This window comes from Epinephelus moara, chromosome 11 (genome assembly GCF_006386435.1).
Source record: "Epinephelus moara isolate mb chromosome 11, YSFRI_EMoa_1.0, whole genome shotgun sequence".
Taxonomy (NCBI): Eukaryota; Metazoa; Chordata; class Actinopteri; order Perciformes; family Serranidae; genus Epinephelus; species Epinephelus moara.
In genome coordinates, this window is record NC_065516.1 from 36,132,970 (window position 1) to 36,153,326 (window position 20,357).

The 20,357-nt window shown below is 43.0% G+C and overlaps 1 protein-coding gene across 3 annotated transcripts in view; it reads right to left on the reverse strand.

Annotated features, from left to right (window-relative positions):
• plppr5b (phospholipid phosphatase related 5b) overlaps nucleotides 1-20,357 on the reverse strand; it is a 170,055-nt gene that overhangs the window by 141,782 nt on the left and 7,916 nt on the right. For all 3 annotated transcript variants that reach the window (XM_050056097.1, XM_050056096.1, XM_050056092.1), the window contains exon 2: nucleotides 14,328-14,415. In XM_050056097.1, coding sequence (XP_049912054.1) covers nucleotides 14,328-14,390 — 63 coding nt within the window. In that variant the 5' untranslated portion in view covers nucleotides 14,391-14,415. The remainder of the gene's footprint in view (nucleotides 1-14,327; nucleotides 14,416-20,357) is intronic.

Here is a 20,357-nt window from a genome sequence, read left to right on the forward strand (position 1 = left end):
GGAGTGTTTTGAAAACACCCCATTTTCACAGGTAACTTAAGCTGTCCCCCCGCCGCAGGAAATAATGGATTAATCCTGGAAAGCTGTTGATGTAGCACTTTTCTCCTCATGAAAGTAACACGGCGATTATTCAACCAATGAGAATTTGGTCGGACGAGAGCATAGCGACCAAATAATCGACTAGTCCACCAGGAGACTACAGCCCTCGTGATTACACTGTTTACTCGTCCACAGCACTTAAAACTTGGTTTAGTAGTTTTGGGGACTACTACATTATGCATATTTAAGAAAACTGCCAGGATGGTGTACTGGTGGGTGTTGATGGACTGATTGTTGGGAGCCAGCCCTGTCCAGCGCTGCAGAGAACTGAGTGGTTGAACAGCCACAAAAATAATGCTCTCTAACTCTGTATCTCTGTCTGTAAAGTGTAACTATAGAAACAGACAAACAGAGAGAGAGAGAGAGACAAAGACGGGATGATGAATTTGTCCTGAGATGTCAGAGCAGAGATTCATGAAGCCAGCACCTCCCGCTCTGTCTTTGCCAGGCATCATCACAGCTACAGTTCATTTCTTCCATAAAATATCTGCAAACTGATTCCTCAATAAAATGCTTCATATTCAAACACATATTAACAGGGGTGCAAATAGTCCCGGGTCGGAGACCAGCTGCATGACATCCCCCAGCTCTCTCCCCTCGTTTCTCCTCGTTTCTCACTGATAAAAACACACAATGCTAAAAAAAGAAAAGACTACAGTGTTTTATGATGTGTGTTGTTGCTGCTGACTGGATGAACAGAATGAACACCAGGGGCCTCATTTATCAAAGCAAGCGTACAAAGTTTTAAATGTGTGCGTCGCGAGTGTTCTTACAAACAACATTTGTATCTATCAAATACGGTGCATACACAAATTCATGCAACAAAAAATGATAAATCTCAACTGTTCTGCATCCATCTGCTGGTGCATGTACAAGCCCACAAAGATATACTTAGACGCAGACGAGACACGCCCCCAGAATGCCAAATATGGTCAAGACATCTCTCTGAAACTCCTTGTAATCTTAATGTAGAGGTACTTGTTGAGGACAAAAGCAGCAAAGAACAAAGTCGAATATACAGAAGTGATACTAGTCAATACTATCATGATACTAAGGAGCGGATCTGATGTGTATTATGATTTTTTTGTTTCACTTTTAACAACAGATCATGCGAAAAAGTTCAATCATACACTTCTAGAGACTTTATATCATGAGACAGTTCAAAAAACAATACACATCTTTTGTCAGTCTGTCTTTCTGACTTTTATTTCATCCATCCATCCATCCATCCATGCATCCATCCATCCATGCACCCATCCATGCATCCATCATCTATCCATCCATCCATGCATCCATCCATCCATGTATCCATCCATGCATCCATCCATCATCCATCCATGTATCCATCCATCCATCCATCCATCCATCCATCCATCCATCCATCCATCCATTCATCCATCATCCATCCATCCATCCATGTATCCATCCATCATCCATCCATCCATCCATCCATGTATCCATCCATCCATCCATCCATCCATCCATCCATAACCACTTATCCGGGTCATGACGCAGCAGGCTAAGCCCAGACCCCCTCCAGAGGAAAGAGAGCTGCTTGTATCCGCGTATCTCATTCTGTCGGTCACTACACTACAAGTCGAGCGAGTTGTCCTCTAATCTGAAGATCAGCAGTTCGATCCCCAGCTCCTTCAGTCCACATGTTGTATTCTTGAGCAACATACTGAACCACAAATTGCTCCTGATGGCTGTTCCATCGGTGTGTGTGTGTAAAACTGAGTAGCAGGTGGCACCTTGTATGGTAACCTCGGCCTCCAGTGTGTGAATGTGACTCGTATAGTAAAAAGCACTCTGAGTGGTCTGAAGTCACCATTTACCATATTTGTATCAGTCTCAGAATAATTCAAGCAAAGATGTGCAACAAACTACAGAGTGTGAATTGTATAACCCTCCTTCCATCCCTGCCTTCCAGTGAGGGAACAGGCTGCGCCCTCCAGTGGTGAATNTCCCTGTATCCATCCATCCATCCATCCATGCATCCATCCATCCATCCATCCATCCACACATCCATTCATCCATGCATCCATTCATCCATGCATCCATCCATCTATCCATCCATCCATCCATCCATCCATTCATCCATCCATCCATCCATCCACACATCCATTCATCCATGCATGCATCCATCCATCCATCCATCCATGTATCCATCCATGTATCCATCCATGTATCCATCCATCCATCCATCCATCCATGCATCCATCCATCCATCCATCCATGTATCCATCCATGTATCCATCCATGTATCCATCCATCCATCCATAACCACTTATCCGGGTCATGACGCAGCAGGCTGAGCCAAGTACCCCATTCGAATATTCCTTCTAAAAATAACTCATAGGTTCGAACCATTCGAATTTTTTAATAATACAATTACCTATAACATTACGTTATAAACGACTGCGGACCTCCCGCTCGCCCCCCCTCTCTGACCGCGGAAGCGCTGCGAAGAGCCTCAAAGCAAAGCCAGTTTCCTTTCGGCACCCATGTTAACCGATTGTGTCATCCACACTGGCTGCGCCGCGCCACACCGCTCCGTGGCGTCTGGTCTATTTTCTGCGCGAGCTGTGAGCGAATGTGTCAAGCCGGGTGACGGAGACAACAGCTGGGAGCAGAACCCAGAAACCCAGAATCCCCTTGGTATGTTCTGGGTCTGCCCCAGGGCCTCCTACCAGTGGGACGTGCCCCGAACATCCCAGGAGGCGCCCAGGAGGATCCTGATCAGATGCCCGCACCATCTTAACTGACCCCTTTGGACGCAAAGGAGCAGCGGCTTTACTCCGAATTCCTTACCTATCTCTATGGCTGAGCCCAGACCCCCTCCAGAGGAAAGAGAGCTGCTTGTATCCGCGTATCTCATTCTGTCGGTCACTACACTACAAGTCGAGCGAGTTGTCCTCTAATCTGAAGATCAGCAGTTCGATCCCCAGCTCCTTCAGTCCACATGTTGTATTCTTGAACCACAAATTGCTCCTGATGGCTGTTCCATCGGTGTGTGTGTGGAAAACTGAGTAGCAGGTGGCACCTTGTATGGTAACCTCGGCCTCCAGTGTGTGAATGTGACTCGTATAGTAAAAAGCACTCTGAGTGGTCTGAAGTCACCATTTACCATATTTGTATCAGTCTCAGAATAATTCAAGCAAAGATGTGCAACAAACTACAGAGTGTGAATTGTATAACCCTCCTTCCATCCCTGCCTTCCAGTGAGGGAACAGGCTGCGCCCTCCAGTGGTGAATCCCTGAACAGCAAGAGCTCAGTCCCACTGTGACTGAATCATTCTTTTAATGTCAGAAACATGACAACACACACACACACACTGTTTATGATTAAGCAGAAACCAAATCTGTATTCTAAATGCCTTGTTGCCAGACATGTGATGAGACCAGAACTGTCAGTGATAAGAAATGACACAGGATGGATAACACAGTTATTCTCCCTCACCCTCACAGCTGGTTGTGTAAAAGCCCAACAGAAGCTTCAAATCAGTTTACGAATGACATGAGCTGAATGATGATGACCGCCACTGCTCACTAATCTGTCCCACTGATGGTGCAATTTTATAAGCAGTTCCATTATAAAACACGTTTCTCAGAGGATAGAAGAGGCAGCAGACAGAAACCAAGGGGTGAGGTTTTCTATTACAAATACACAAAATGTACTGTAATGTGTTATGATGCATCGCTATGGCCCTTTTCAAGTTCTGCTTCTTTGATGTGATTTTCTGGACACAAACAGCAATAAATGCACCGAATATAGCCCCCGGCTGTGGGCAAAAGAAGGCTACAATGTCACAGGAGACCCACAAAATGGCACAGCGCTGTTGTTTACCCTAGATTGTACCAACGGCAGACTTTCATTAAAGGGTTTGACAGTGATTTATTTATTGTTCTTCCAAAAACTGGCTCACAAGAGACAGAAAAAGAAAAGAATGGTTAAAAGATCTGTGCAACCGAGGCCACAGGATGAGTCAAGCTCCAAAAATATGAGATCCTACACTTCCCACAATGCAACTTGTTAGCATCTTTCATTAGAGCTGCTGTGTCTTGTAAACACCCACCTCTGTACCCACACCCCCCATGATGCAACTAAGTGCAATTAATCACACAGTAATCACACAGCTCATACACAATTAAATACACCATCACATCTGCCTGATGCACAGGAGTTTGTTTTTACCTTCTGAGCAGCTGTTAACCAACAGTTTTTACCGTCATCATCTGGAGTCATTACAACAGTTCAATGGATCTATTCATGCCTACGGATGGAAATCAAGAGTCAGTTTCAGTTGAGGATTGGTTCCAAGTTGTCTGATCCTTTGGAATCGTATGCCTCCGAGCTTACTGGTTTCTTTTACTGGTGCCTGCATGTGTTTCTGACAGCTGTGCACTGCAACAATGACGTCAAACTCAAAAGATGACAACAGTGCTGCTTGTAGTGTCTGTAAAAGTATTTCATCTTGGAAAATACAGCACATACAGAGAAGTGTTTGCCGCCACTAAAAATCATAAAAGAAGACTAGTAGTTACTGGATGTAACCCCAGTTCTATGAGTACAGAAACTGCAGGGAGAGGAAGAGGGAGTGAGACGGCGCCCGGACTGTAGCTGTATTCTTATAATAAAATAAATCCAAGCTTAGCCACTATTTTTATTTTGAGGCACCCAGCTCGTCTCAGGCCAGAGGTGTTGATGTTTTTGCCGTGAACTTGAAGCTTCTGGGCAACAGTCGGCTGTTAGCAGTTAGCACAAAGTCAAACTGATGCCACTGCGCCGTGAAACGAGGAGGATTTACCCACTGTGAGCTGGAAACACTTTAACAGCTCTCCAGTTCATATATCAATAATATCTGCAAGTCGCAGTGGTGCTCCATGGTGGCAAAATGTGACTAAACAGTCACAGTATGGAGCCCCACAGGTACAAAGAAACATTTCTCTGCTCACGCTGCCATTAATCTCATTAAGCTTAACTGTTACAGTGGCGTCGTTAAACATGATTTATTCACTGTAAGTTGGAAACACTTGAACAGCTCTCCAGTTCATATATCAATAATATCTGCAAGTCACAGCAGTGCTCCATGGTCACAAAATAAGACTTAATATAGTCGTGGTTTGCAGAAAGTGATCTGGATGGGCGGAGCAGTGAGTGTGACGCATCTTGATCATGAGTCTCTTTTTGTGTATGTGTGCGAGTCTCATTCCAGTGGCTTAGAAAAAACAATGTGACCATTTATACTCAATGTTCGCATTGAAGTAACTTCATAGATCCAAAGTGGAAAAAGTGACAATACATCAAAATGTAGAGAGAAAAGAAAAGAAGAAAGGAAGAAGGGACAAAATGGAAATAAGGAGAGGAGAGAGGACAGACAGCCAATCGGATTAACAGAACGTTAATCAATGACAAATTTTTAGCATTACTTATTCTAGCAAACACTGTGGGCCGAATTCACAAAAGGACTGCGTGGCTTTTGCGGCCGCTAAACCGGTAAAAATGGAGCAAACAGATAGCGTCTAATTCACAAAGCATGCGCAGAGGGTGAAATGCTCCACTAACTGCGCTGCCAAGCAGATTGCGTCTCGGCGCTCCGGTGTTATTTGCACGTATTTAAATGAGGTAATATGCATATATTTGGCGCAAAAATATAATATATATTTATGCAAAAGTGCCTCATTGATAAACAACTTCTAATTCACGAACACCAGCGCTAATAGCCACATGCAGTTTGAGTGAAGTAAATAACGTCTTTAGAAAGCTGGTGCAAACTGGGCGCTCCTCTGTGGAAGCCTCTCGCCCAGACTTTCCAGCGATCGTGGCAGCAGTGATCGTCTGTTAAATCAGTCTGTAAATAATATTTTGACATTATTATTATAATCATTATTACTTTAATGGCATCCGAAGATATTGATGCGTTGAACAGGTGACAGTCTGCGGTCGTTCTCAAAACGCACTTCTGTCACGCACTTCAAAAGCAACTTTCAATAATTTATTTTACGAAACGGGGGAAACAAACGTGAACAAAAACGGTTCCATAATTCATATTAAATTCAAAAGATAACGAAAAAACAGCTACAAGTGAGAGGGAATAGTGATAAAGTGGTCAAACTTGGTCAAATCCACAGCCTCAACCCATCCGACACTGTTAGACTGACTCACCAGCAGACATCACTACATGAGGGTATACAGTATTCAGTACTTTGCCAAACAAAGTCTGCCATTGTTCTGCCACGGTGTTCTTGGCGCAAAGCCAGCATTTATACTTTGCCATGTGGCTAATTGCAATCAGGGGCAAATCAGGGGCAAACTGCACTCAGCTGCCAAACTTTGTGGGCGTGTTTGCGCTGGTATATCATTAGCGCAATATCCTTTGTGAATAGGACGTTAAGACGGAGCAAACTGCGGGTGCAAGTGAAGTGCAATTCAAGGTGCTATCAGCGGTTCCACCTGAATCATTAAGAAGTTTTTCGATTCCTAAAAATTGTCCCTCGCCGCACACACTCGTTTCTGTTAAAAACGCATGCGCAGCTGCGTCTACCCCCAGCTTCTCGCGGCACGCTGCTCTTTTTGGACTGCACATGGATATTTTCTTTGTTGAAAACACGATACGAACCTGTATAACGTAAGCTGTTTGCCATCATGGAGCGCAGCAGGCGCTCTAAAGTGTGGCATCATTTTGTGAAAACGGATGACTGTTCGGCACAGTGCAACACCTGTGACAAACATATTTCGTGCAATGGAGGATGCACCACGAATATGGCAAAACATCTTCGCCAGCAGCACGGTATACAAATCAAAGAATGTACCGTGTTTGACATGTTGCGCCGGACTCCCTCCTCCTCACAAGCCTCGTCCTCCTCCGTCAGCCCGGCTCAGCCAACAGCCAGCACCTCCTCGTCGGAGCCTTCGCAGTCGGGTAAGTTCAGTGAACTTTTATTGAAGATTTAAATAACGTTTGTTTAGTTTCTAAATTTAATAAGCAACCGCGTCAAATGTGTTTCTGTAGATGAAAGCTCGCAGTCGCAGAGTTTACGGCCTAACGTTACTGCTCAAGCTAACAAGCTGGTCCCACAACATGAAACTCAAAGTTGTCACAGGAGAAAGTTGAGGAGTGCCACAGAAAAGTCACGGCTCATGTGGTGAAAAGGCTGCATCCCTTCTCAGAAGTTGAAGCACCGACATTCAGGTATGAAAATAGTTTAGCTAACTTGTTAGCAACCTGCCCCTGACTCACACTAACAGTAACGTTATGTCATGTTTGTTTTTGTGTTTATAGAGACATGCTCAGTGCTTTAAACCCCAAGTACACCCAGAAGATGACTGACAATGCCGCTGTCTGGGATCGGCTCAAGGAGAGGCTCCTGGCTGGAAAGCTGACCGACACTGAACAGGTGAAATGTCATTCATGCACAAACACTGTCTCTCCTCAGTCATTACAATGTTTTATCTAAATGCCAAATGTTGTCTGTAGTTAACAGTGCATGATTGTGGAGGAGATGGTGAGAGGAGCCAGGGCGACAAGGAAGGAGTGGAGAGTGAGGAAGAGGAGCATGTAAGCATATGATAGCAGAAATTATATTTGATAGATTCTGAATCTTAATTATTATATATGGATGCTTGAACTTTTTTGTGATAAGCTTGTTCGTTATTTGTTTTGCAGCCACCTCCCTGCAAAACTGTGAGGATGACTCCACTGGAGGAGCTTTTTGCTGACGAAGATGCTGTAAAGATGACATCACTGCAGACCTCCACATCCATCCAGGACAGAGTTGAGAAGGAGTTGCAGATGTACAAGGATATGCCACCCATCGTTACATCTGATGACCCTGATGCTTGGTGGTGGAACATGCGAACGACGTATCCTTGTTTGTCAGACATGGCCTTTTCATTTTTGTGTGCACAGGCCTCCTCTACACCAAGTGAACGGGTTTTCTCCACTGCGGGAAACACAATCTGTGCTGAACGTTCATGTATACTGACTGAGAAGGCAGATATGCTTATTTATGCTGAACAAAAACTGTTAATGTGAGGAGTTTTTATACCTGCTTGTTCCATGCAGGCCTCCTTTACACCGGGTGAATAAGTTTTCTTTAGTGCGGGAAACACAATCTGCTGGATGTTCACATATACTGCCTGAGAATGCTTGAGATATGCTTATTTTCTTGAACTGTTTCTATTCTGTTTTTTATACCTGCTAGTTCCCTGCAGAATGTGAATGACTGACTGAATGTGAGTCAATTTGTGGAAAGGTGTATAAAAATAATTTTTTTTAAAAATTGTGTGAAATAAGCATTTGACATTTTTTGACCCCGTCCCTCAAAGAATCGGAATCAGAATGGCTAAAATTCAAACGATACCCAACCCTACCAATACATCCTCTAGTTGTTGATGATACTGATATCGGACTGATACTCATTGTCAGAAATTAGCAAGGGCCACGGGCCATTTGGCCCGCAATTTATCCAAGAATGCCCCCAAAAGCCATGTTCCAGGGGCCAAAATTGCCCCCAAGTTTTCGAAACAACTATATGCATTTATATTTTTAACAGTATTACAATCTGACATTAAAGTATAATTTTATTTTCACGTCTACGACTCGTTTTCCAGACATAATCAACGAGATTGCACTGATTACGTGAGAGTAATCTGACAGAGAAGGGGAGGGGGCTTTGCTGTACCATAAGTATAAATTAACCATTTCTTGGGTGATCTGTGTCGACACAATGACAAATTAATGAAAAATGAAGGTAGAATGAATGTTAAATTTTAAATTAACTTACTTCCAGGATGGCATCTAAGGAATTTATAGTAATTTGGCCTTTTTAACAGTAAAAGTAACTGTAATGTGGTGAAACATTAGTACTGCTATCAGTAGATTAATGGATAAATCATCACATTTAAACTGGTTGAATTATAGGAAATCTGAGTGATATTTTGCAACCATAACTTTATGTAACCCATTATTTATTTCATTTATAGTGGTTTCTACTGAAGAGTGAAGACACTATCTTAGTTGGTTTTGCTTTTCATGTGCTTATTGTTAGAACATAATTACAATTTTCTGAGGCCCCCAAACATTTTGAAAATGCCCCCATTTTTTAGACCGTGGGGGCCAAAATTGCCCCCAAAATATTTTGTTAATTTCATACCCTGGTTACAGGGGTCTGACGGTTAGCGTTGAGTGACTGAAGAACAGAGGAGAAATGTGGAGAAAAACAACTCAATCACGTGTTTTTGTCCCTGCCATTAAAAACATGACAGTAGCAGAGGACTTTTATTTTTTTTTATTTTGACAAACTGCTAAAACACATCTCATAGACATATTTAGTCTGGACCGAACGGTGAACTGACGGACAATGTCACCCATAGAGGCATGGCTCCAGCACTACTAACAATGAGACGATATAACTGTGAGGTATTTTTAAAAATGTAGCCCCTCAGTACGAGACCCCAGCAGGTTTGGGGCTGAGAGCCACACACAGGGGAGTAAGACAGTAGAGACAAACTAACACATCGTTGGTTTGGGTTGGCACGAGTTCTGAATGATGCATCAAATTCAATATATATGTTGAGTGTCTCCACTGTGGTGTGTGTCATACTATAGAATGACCCATTGCTTGTGTATAGTGAATAATACAGAAGATAAGGAACTGTGCACTGAATCGCAATCACGAGATTGGTTTAAAAAAAAAAATCACAATTAGATTATTTCCCCATGGCGTTCAGCCAAACGTTCTTTTACTTAAAAAATAGACAGATTAATACATAAATCATCAATGAAAATAACTGCACTCATCTTAATTTGTTCCCTATGCTGCTTGTAAGCATGTCCTTTTCACCACGCTCTGAGACTCATTAGCATTCAGTCAACATCACACTCAGGGAAAGTAAAACAGGCTCTAATTAATTCCATAGTGAGCTAACTCTATGAACATTTAGTAGCTACATTAAATATACTTTGTGCAGGGCGAGAGGCTACAACACTGACTTTTTGATTTTCACAGTGATACGGACACTGAAGGCAGATGAGAGTGATGGCGTTCTTTGCGGAGCGCTGTGGAGATAAGGGCGCCTGATTGGCTCGGCTTTGGTGCAAACGGGCCAGTTCTTACATGCTGGTTCTGTACTTTTCATTCGATGCTGTTGGTCTAACTTTGTGTAGTCGTCTGTGACTTTCTCTGCTGTCTAACTGTTCTGCCTCGCTGCTTTCTGAGCAGTTCACATCTTGGGTACCATGCATTAATAATGAGCAGTGTTCAAAAGTAGAAAGTGACAAAGGAGGGAAGTAAAAAATGGAAGATTTTTTCCCCTCTTGTTTTCATTTCATTATGTTCCAGAGCAATGCTTATACTTGAAAAGAGCCTGCTAACATTTCTGAAGAAATATCACAAAAGATGAATCAAAGTTACTTTGCAGTTCACCTTCAAAATGTGCTGTCCTCAAAAACACCAGTATCGTTTTCTCAATGTCAGCTTTTAAAAAAAAAAAACTACTTCAGAATGAAGTGGTACCTCCTAAATCTACAATCTGAATTCAGCAGCTACAACATCTGCAAGTTGTGTGATGTTTGGTTTTTGAAGAAAAGTGATGCTTTCCAGGCTTTTTCTACAACCCCAATGTTGGGACGCTGTGTTAGACGTAAATAAACACAGAATGCAATGATTATTAAGGACAAGATATCTAATGTGCAAACTCATAAACTTCACTTTGTTTTGTAAATATGCACTCAGTCTGAATTTGACACGTTCCAAAAAACTTGGGACAGAGGCAACACAGCACTGGGGAAGTTGTGAAATGTTCAGAAAACTCCTGTTTGGAACGATCCGGTGGTGAACAGGTTAATTGGCAACAGGTGAGAATGTCATGACTGGGTATTCAAGGGGCATGCTCAAAGGCTCACAAGCAAGGACAGTCACTTTATGAAAGAAATGCAAAGGCAAACAGTCCAACAGTTTAAAAACAACACATAGTTGCAAAGAATTTAATTTTTTAATTTCTCCATCTGAAATCCATAAAATCATCAAAAGCTTCGGAGAATCTGGAGAAATCTCTGCATGTACGGGGCTAAACTGAAAATGAACACTGACTGCACTGCATTAAAAAACAATATGACTGGGGCGTCGGTGGCTTAGTGGTGGAGCGGGCGCCCCATGCACAGGGCTGTTGCCGCAGCGGCCCGGGTTCGACTCCAGCCCGAGGCCCTTTGCTGCATGTCACTCCCTCTCTCGCTCCTCCTTTCACACTTAACTGCCCTATCAATTAAAGGCAAAATGGCCCCAAAAAGTATCTTTAAAAAAAAAACCAATATGACTGGGGCGTCAGTGGCTTAGTGGTGGAGCGGGCGCCCCATGCACAGGGCTGTTGCCGCAGCGGCCTGGGTTTGACTCCAGCCTGTGGCCCTTTGCTGCATGTCACTCCCTCTCTCTCTCCCCCTTCACGCTCACCTGTCCTATTGATTAAAGGCTAAAAAATGCCCGAAAAATATCTTAAAAAACAACAACATGACTGTATAAAGGATATTACTACATGGGCTCAGGAACGTTTTGGAAAAACCACTGTCAGTAAACACATCGCTGCACCTACAAATGCAAGTGGAGACTTCACCATGCAGACTGAAAGCCAGATATCAACAACATCCAGAAACAGTGACTTCTCTGAGCCCGAGCTCATCTGAGACAGACCGACACAACGTGGTCGGACCAGTTCATCGTGGACGTCATGTCCAGCTAAAGATGAAAAGGACCATCCAGATTGTTACCAGCTCAAAGCTCAAAGCATCTGTGATGGTATGGTGGTGTGTTAGTGCCCGTGGCATCATGGGTAACTTCACATCTGTGAAGGCTCCATGAATGCTGAAAGGCACACACTGCTCATTACTCCACCACATTTGTACATAGTTAATCAAGACATTCACTGTGACCTCGTCACATGTCCACGTTTGGTCATGGACTTTCCACGTCCACATATGACGTCCAAGGTACCCTGGGTGTGTTGGTTGTTGACGTTCTGGGACGCCGTGTCAACTTCAGCCTGTTACATGCATTATCTGTTTTCAAAATACACTTCTGTTTTCACAGGAAATGTACAGTTTGCATACAGTCTCTTTCAAAATAAAAGCACTACGTCATAAGGATGTGCAATTACCTCTACCTGACACAAGGTATGCTAATATTATTTCTTTTCTTTGCTTAAATTATTGTTAGGTCAAGGTGCACATGTCCTTATCTTCCTCTCTACCGAGAGCGATATGTATATGTATTTGTTTTGTTTTATATTTATATGTGCAAATAAATAAAAGTCTAAAAAAAACAAAATTAATTGTCTGGTGATTGCGATTTCGATTTTGAGGTCAAACGATTTCAAAATTAATGAAATCAAGGGTAGACGATTTTTGGTCGCAGTCGCCTGGAGATGTTATTTTGTCTTCTACGTAAGCCGCGCATGCGCAATACCGCTCCCTCCCTTCCTCTCCTCTGTTCACTCAACAAGCCAGTCAAGTAGGTGAATTATGAATATGCGAGGGGCAGGTGATCATGGAAGATTTCAGAAACAGCGTGCGGAAAATGGCAGAGGGAGAGTGAGACAGAACAAAACTGACGAGCACTGGCCTTGTGGATGAAAGTCAATAGTTGCTGGACCCATCCACCACCCCTCCAGCCTGTCCTACTCAGACTCTTGCCACCTAAACTTTCATGGTTATCCAGCCGTGTTTCCCCCGACACTGCTGGGCGCCATTAAACAATAATCGCCCGCATATCATGCCAACATAAAAGGACAGCTTTGTTTGTCTGACATCGGAAGTCACTGACCAAATGCCAGTTTTCATCAACTTAAGAGTAGGGCTGCAACGATTAGTCGACTAACCGATGACCAATCCACTATTAAAATAATCGGTGACTATTTTAGTAGTCGACTAATCGGTTTGAGTCCTTTTCATAGAAAAGTACTATAAAAGTGCCCAAAATACTCTTATTGCAGCTTCTTACGCTCAAATATTGGCAGCTTTACACACTCTCCCATGACTTACGCTCAAATATTGGCAGCTTTACACACTCTCCCATGACGGTGAACTAAAACCCTTTGGCGCGAGTACGAAACAAGACATTAGATGACATGATTTTGGGGTTTGGGAAAGACAGACTGACATTTTTCAACATTTTAACACATTTTTCGATAAAATGATTAGTCGACTAATCAAAGAAATAATCAACAATGAAAATAATCGTTAGCTGCAGCCCTACTTCAGAATGAGACCGGGTTGAGCTAATAGTGATTTGCAGCTTTAGTCATGCCCTGAAAGTCAATCACAGAACCTTTAAGTTTGACAAAATAATCTTAAATCAAGATCCATTATTTTGTCAAAACACTGTTCCCAAGATTAACAATGAACGTCAGACTTTGTTAAAGTCAGAGAGAGATTGTGGTCATTAAAAGAGGGATAGATGTCGTGGGATATCCTGATCTTTCTTTGGGGGCATGATCCCAATCTGAGTCCTGTTATACTGGGTGTCTTCCAGTGCTGATAAGACAGAACCATAGGTGGGTAAAATTACTGTTACTCTGTCAAAACATGTGCTTAGGTAGAAGTAAAAGTAGTCATAAAAAATTTTAAAAAAGAACTGATCACCAAAGACCACACATGGTCTTCAGGTAAAGGTAAGGAGGAGAACATACACACTGCCAGTGTGATTTGAAAGCCACAGTTGAAGAAGAACAAAAGCATTATTGCACCCTTACTGTTGTGCTTCACTCTATCTGATTATAACTAAGTCGTCAAACACTGCAGGACATCAACTCAACTCTTATGTGAGTCATTTCCATGTAGAACCATTTCAAAGAATTCTTTAATGTGACGTCTTAAATCACATCATGGAAGCTCCTCTGTTTCACCATGTCCCAATGTCTGATAAACATTAAAAAACACTTTTCAAAAGCCTCTAAATATAGTTAGAAACTGAATGGGGCTTGATACTGATTGGTTTACAATGTTGCACTCACATGTGATTCACTTCTCTTGCCACTAGATGATGACAGAGTACTGTGTTTTTATTACAAGCACTATGTTTGACAGCTCATTCAATGCACAGACAGTAATCAGCAAATGCAAACATACAGAAAAAAATCCTTAATTTCCTGGCAACATTGCTGCTCTTTAGTTTTACATCAGTTACACAAAGATGAAGGCATCCATCATTATCTCTCTGTATGAAACATGTCTTACCTCGCCTGCCAGTGATGTGTACAGTTTCCTTCGCTCCTTTCTACTGAGTCGACTGGGAGGCATGACGACTTCTTCTAATTGGCATGAACTGCAGAAGAAGAAAACAGACAGAATGTTGACAAGTGTGACAGACGGGGACGACTGGGGGGAAAAACAGGGGATAACAACAAAATACTCTGGGCTGAATTCAAGCTGAGGTCATCTTGATGTGTCTTGATCCACGACAAAAACAATAAACCAGCTGGTAATATTAATTATATTGTACATATGTTGTTTCAACAGTTTAGTCCTTTAAAACAATATAGAAACACTGTCTTTGGACACACAGAATTGGTGTCCACACTCACTAAAGGAATGTATATCTTTAAAGGACAGGGATCTGTGTGACTGATTCTGTCTTCACAAGAAGTAAAGCATGCAGTCCCAAAACTACCCACTGGGTGTCAGCACTAGATAACTAACAACAAACCAGCAGACGAACCACTGTTCATGTTTTCTCTTGTGAATCAGCCACAGCATCGGAGTTGAGTTTCCTGTATTACTCCAGAGACACCCAATAAGATTTTCAAAATTAAGTTATATGGTTGAACCTGTTCAGCTGCTCGTTAATGCAGATAACTCATCAGCCAATCGGGTGTCAGCAGCTCATTAACACTTAGTCATGTAGACGTGGTGAAGACGAGCTGCTGAAGTTCAAACGGAGCATCAGAATGATGAAGAAAGGTGATTGAAGTGACTTTGAACGTGGCATGGTTGTTGGTGCCAGACGGGCTGGTCTGAGTATTTACTGGGATTTTCAGCACAACCATCTCTAGGGTTTACAGAGGATGGTCCCAAAAAGAGAAAATATCCAGTGAGCCAAAATGCCTTGTTGATGCCAGAGGTCAGAGGAGAATGGCCAGACTGGTTCAAGATGATAGAAAGGCAACAGGAAGTCAAATAAGCACTGGTTCCAACCAAGGTGTGCAGAAGACCATCTCTGAAGCAACAACACCTTGTCCAACCTTGAAGCAGATGGGCTACAGCAGCAGAAGACCACACCAGGTGCCACTCCTGTCAGCTAACAACAGGAAACTGAGGCTACAATTCACACGGGTTTTCTCACCAAAACTGGACAATAGAAGATTGGAAAAACCACATTCAGATGGAAGCATGGATCCATCCTGCCTTGTGCTGCTACCCCCTCTCCCCTTGGATCTCCACAAGGGATTTGAGGACTCTAAGACTTCACCTGAGCGTCCATCAGCATATGAGTGAGTTTCAGCAATCTTTTGGTTCGCTACTCCGTCTGCATACTTTGTGCTACAAACACCGTTCCACTGCCAGAACGTTCAGCTCGTTCAGGACATGGCTGCTTGTATTTTTCTTACTTGTACTAGTTATACTTTTATGATATTAAGCTTTTTTCAGCATTTTTTGCCCAATGTCTTTCCTATGGGAAAATCTTCAAATCCTCTTCAACCCACTCCACTTGGCAGTGCTACTGTCTCAGCATACTTTCAGCTAGAGACTTCATTCAAACTTTAAACAGGTCCCAACAACTTCAGCTATTCAACTGTAATTCAGCTCTTTGATATCTTCTACTGTTTTTGAGTTTTCACAGGTTACGTTTTAAGCTGTTTTCAGACATTTTCTGAGTTTATAATGGGTGTGTATTGTGCAGCTTACAGTGGGTGACATCACTGATGACATCACGCATTCTAGATCTTTCTGCTTCTCTCCTTCAACACATTTTTCTGGTGAAAACTCTTCTGCAGCCAACCATTCCACTCCACATACACAATATGTACATGAAACTGTAGGCATGTTTGCCTTCTTTCAGCTGCTGTGCTCATTGAAGCAGTGAGACTTACACTTTTTAAAATGTTCTGCCTCAAGCAACAAGAGCTCCCCTCTCCCTCCCATTGGCTGTAATGTTATTTTCTCTCGTCAAGTTTGAGCCAAGCACAAATGTGGAGACTTTTTCAAAACTGTGAGTCATTTTTAACTTTATCCACACAAATGTTATATGTTTGTGTTCAGCAGGCTCTTGGGGTGCTCACAGTCAACAGATGTTAACAATAGAACCTTAGACTTTGGTCCTGCACCGTGTTTTTCAAGCAGTGGTTCTGTGCTCTAACCAGTGTTCTGGAGGTTGTTCCAGAAAGCGGGTTTAGTGAAAACTCTGAGTATGTTAACCCTGAAATGAGGGAAACTCTGGGTTTTCAGTTCCAGACAGAGAGGTAAGTCAAACTCTGAGTCAATCACCATGGCAACTGACTCTGTGAACCTATCCTGCTCACTGGCAGGTTTTCTATAAGAAACCCTGAGTTCACCCTGTGTCCTCCCTACTGCCGAGCCTGAAGCAAGCTGGCAGACACACATGGGTTGTTCATATGTAGGAAATGTGATCGATATCGAGGCAGAATTAATTCACAATGCTTTACGCCGGGAGAGGATCTTCAGACCCCGTTTAGATGTGCTGTCTTTCCCCAATGAGTGTCTGTTTGAACCGTACCGTTTTTTCATTAGACTCAATCGTTTACCGGCCACAAATATAAAATCTGACACACGGGGTCGACCACAGCAGGCAGGACCCCAGGTGCAGGCTGAGCACAGATGCTCCTGAGACATGTCAGCACATCACAGCAGGGTGTGAGATGGAGGCAGGAAGAGCGTACATGGGACGCCATCACCACGTGGCTGACACAGTGTACAGGAACATCTGTACTGAGTATCTATCTATCTATCTATCTATCTATCTATCTATAAATAAAAACATGTTGCAAATTTTGGAACTAATTACATCCATCTTTTTTTTTTACTAAATTTTGAATTTTGGACTTTACAATACTCTTGACTTAAATGTTATTGGAAATGTCTGGACACAAGCATGTTTGGAATTAAAACCAATCAGAGATCAATAAAGTAGACAGACAGCTCAGATATGTTTTTAGGAGAGACTTAAACAACAACAGTGACTCAGACAGATAAATATATGATGAACTTTTCATTGTGAGTTTTTGGTCTGGCTACATTCCTGTTCCCTACAGAACCAGCTCTTGTTGTTAACCAGCACCTTAAAGACCATTTGGAACATCTTTTATTACATTGATCGTTTTGTCATTGATCAGTTTCATTGATCAGTTTCAGAGGTGTTTAAACCATAACTTTAACAGATACCAGTTGTTACACTTTTTACCTTCCATAATGTCATAACATTGTATTTATGCAGTTTGTTTTCATTCAAAGACACAGAAACATTGAACTCCAATTTGATGTCATTTTATTAGGACTAATGATGGTATAGTCTAATATGATTGGAATTGACGGGAAAACCTGATCACCAGGAAAAAACCCGTGAGTAGATAATAATAATAATCTACAGAAGCTGTCAGTGCTATATCGTAGGCAAATGGATTTGCCTGTGTCCCTTTGCCTACGATATAGCACTCATGAGTACCATGACCTGGATGACTAAGACACAGACATCTCTGGGAGGAAATTGTTGCCCAGCACGAGCTGAGCAACAATTGCCTCCTCCTCTACCTCCTTCTTCTCATCTGCTCTAGTTTGTCCTTCCTTCTAGAGCATTTTTTTTTTAATGTCATTGACATTAACGGGCGAACCTGAGCACCAGGAGAAAACCCTCTGTGGAAGCTGTCAGTGCTATATCGTAGGCAAATGGATTTGCCTGTGTCCCTTTGCCTACGATATAGCACTTATGAGTACCATGACCTGGATGACTAAGACACAGACATCTCTGGGAGGCAATTGTTGCCCAGCCTGAGCTGAGCAACAATTGAGAGACAACTGAGAGAGATGAACTCTCTCTCAAGAAAGATCCTCCTCCATCTCGTCTCCTCTTGTTTGTCCTGCCTTCTGCTGCATTTTGATCTTCATCTTCTGCAGCTGGGTCTCTCTGTCATCGGAAGACCTCCTTGGAAACAACAAGAAGCGCTTCCTCTTCTTGTTTATGAACAAACAGAGGTCCTCCAGCTCTGTTTTGTCGGCGACCAGCTGCGTTACCTGTGTTTCCAGGCTCTGCTGTTTCTCAGCCAGGTCCTCTGTAACCTTCTCCAGAGCGGTGAATTTAGCCTGCCAGGATGTCTGGCTCTGGAGGAGCTTGGCATCTCTTGAGGTCACCTCTTGTGTTGTCTCGGCCAGTTTTTTGACGAGACAGTTGTGGTCCTCAGTGAGACGGAGGATCTCAGCATCTCTCTGGCTGAGTTTGGCCCCCACTATACGTTTGGTCTGCTGTGCCTTCTTGCTCTGTGGACTTTCTCTCAGCTTGTAGAAGTTGTCTGTCAGAGTCTGGAATTTAGTCTCCCAGGCTGTCTGACTCTGGAGGAGCTCAGCATCTTTAACGTTCAGCTCTTCTACTATTTCAGAGAGCTTGTGAATGACGCTGTTGTGATTGTCTGTGAGACGGATGATCTCAAGGTCTCTCTGGTGGAGTTGCTCCTCCATCAGAGAGACCTTGATGGTCAATTCCTTCTCCTGCGTCTCCCATCTCTGGTTACTTGCCTCCATGTCTGTTGCAGACTTCTGACTCAGAGCCTCGTATTTCGCTTGCCAGGCTTCCTCGCTCTGCTGGAGAGCAGCATCTTTGCTGCTTATCGCTGTGTGAGCCCCTGCCAGCGTCAGAGGGAGACTCTGTTTCTTGTCGTGGAGTTTCAGGGCCTCATACCTTGCGACCCTCTGCTTGACACTGTTGCACATCTGATCCATCTGGGCGTCCCTCACCTGGTACTCACTCAGTACCTGGCTCTCAACCTTCTGCCTCAAAACCAGCTCACTCTGGTTTGAGGCAGGTTGTTTCAGGGCCTCATACCTTGCGACCTTCTGCTTGACACTGTTGCACATCTTTGGGTGTTCATTGTTCCGCTTCAGAAGGCAACTGTGTTTCTCGTCACTGAGTTTCAGGAGGTCAGCGCTCATCTGATCCATCTGGTCTCTCATCTGGGCGTCCCTCACCTGGTACTCACTCAGTACCTGGCTCTTAAACTCCTGCCTCAAAACCTGCTTGGCCTCATACCTTGCGACCTTCTGCTGGACACTGTTGGACATCTTTTGGTGTTCCTTGTCCTTCTGGTTTCCGCAAGAGGTTTCAGCTGGTCTTTGTCTGTAGTGGGGTCTTCTTTCGATCTTTCTTTGCAGTGATGGCCAACAGATTCTGCTAATCCTTGGATACTCACTGTGTGTTTTCGATCGTCTCTGCAACAGACTCAGTACGCTACACGAGTGTCTGACTGAATTTATGTGATCTTGGCGGCTATTTACTAACTTCAATTTTGATGTGTTCCGTGCAACGAGTTGTCATAAAGGGATAGAACACTGATGGCGTTCTAACTCCTCCTCCAACTCCTCCTCTAACTCCTCCTCTAACTCCGCCCATCCACTCCACATAGAATTTAAAAGTGGGTGGGGCTATTCCAGAGAAGGTTCCCACAGGCCCTGACAGTTCTTTCATGTTATTTAATTTGAGTAGAAAGAAATTAAGGTCTTGAAAGGTTCATAAAAATAAACACAAATAGACATTTGGTTATTGAAAGTGCTTGAATTCATGTATTTGTGTAAAAAAAAAAAAAAAAATTGTAGTTGTTTTAATATTGTCAGCCATCACTGTGACACGTGGATAATCATTGTCTGTGAGCTCCTGTAAAGCTGCTAGTCCTCATTATAAACATTCACTGTTGTGACAGTAATTATTAGGGACCGAGCCCGAAGGCATTACTCGAACGGTTTGGATTTTATGGGCTCCTAAAGGTCACATGTCACAAAACGTCCTGACGATCTTCGAAAGCTGTCCCATAGGAAATGAATGGCAGCAGGGGGAGAAAGGGACCAATTTTAGGGCTTTTTCTAGCCTTTACAGCGTCTCCATACTTTGTGCTACAGACTCCATTCCAGCTCTCAAATGTTGCCACAGGTCTCATCTATTCACTCATGTTTTCATCTTTTTCATATCTTTTACCGTTTTTAATCTGTGCCTCTCAAAGTACCATGAGCAAAAGTGGAGAAATTCTCAGTTTACAATGGGTGTGTATT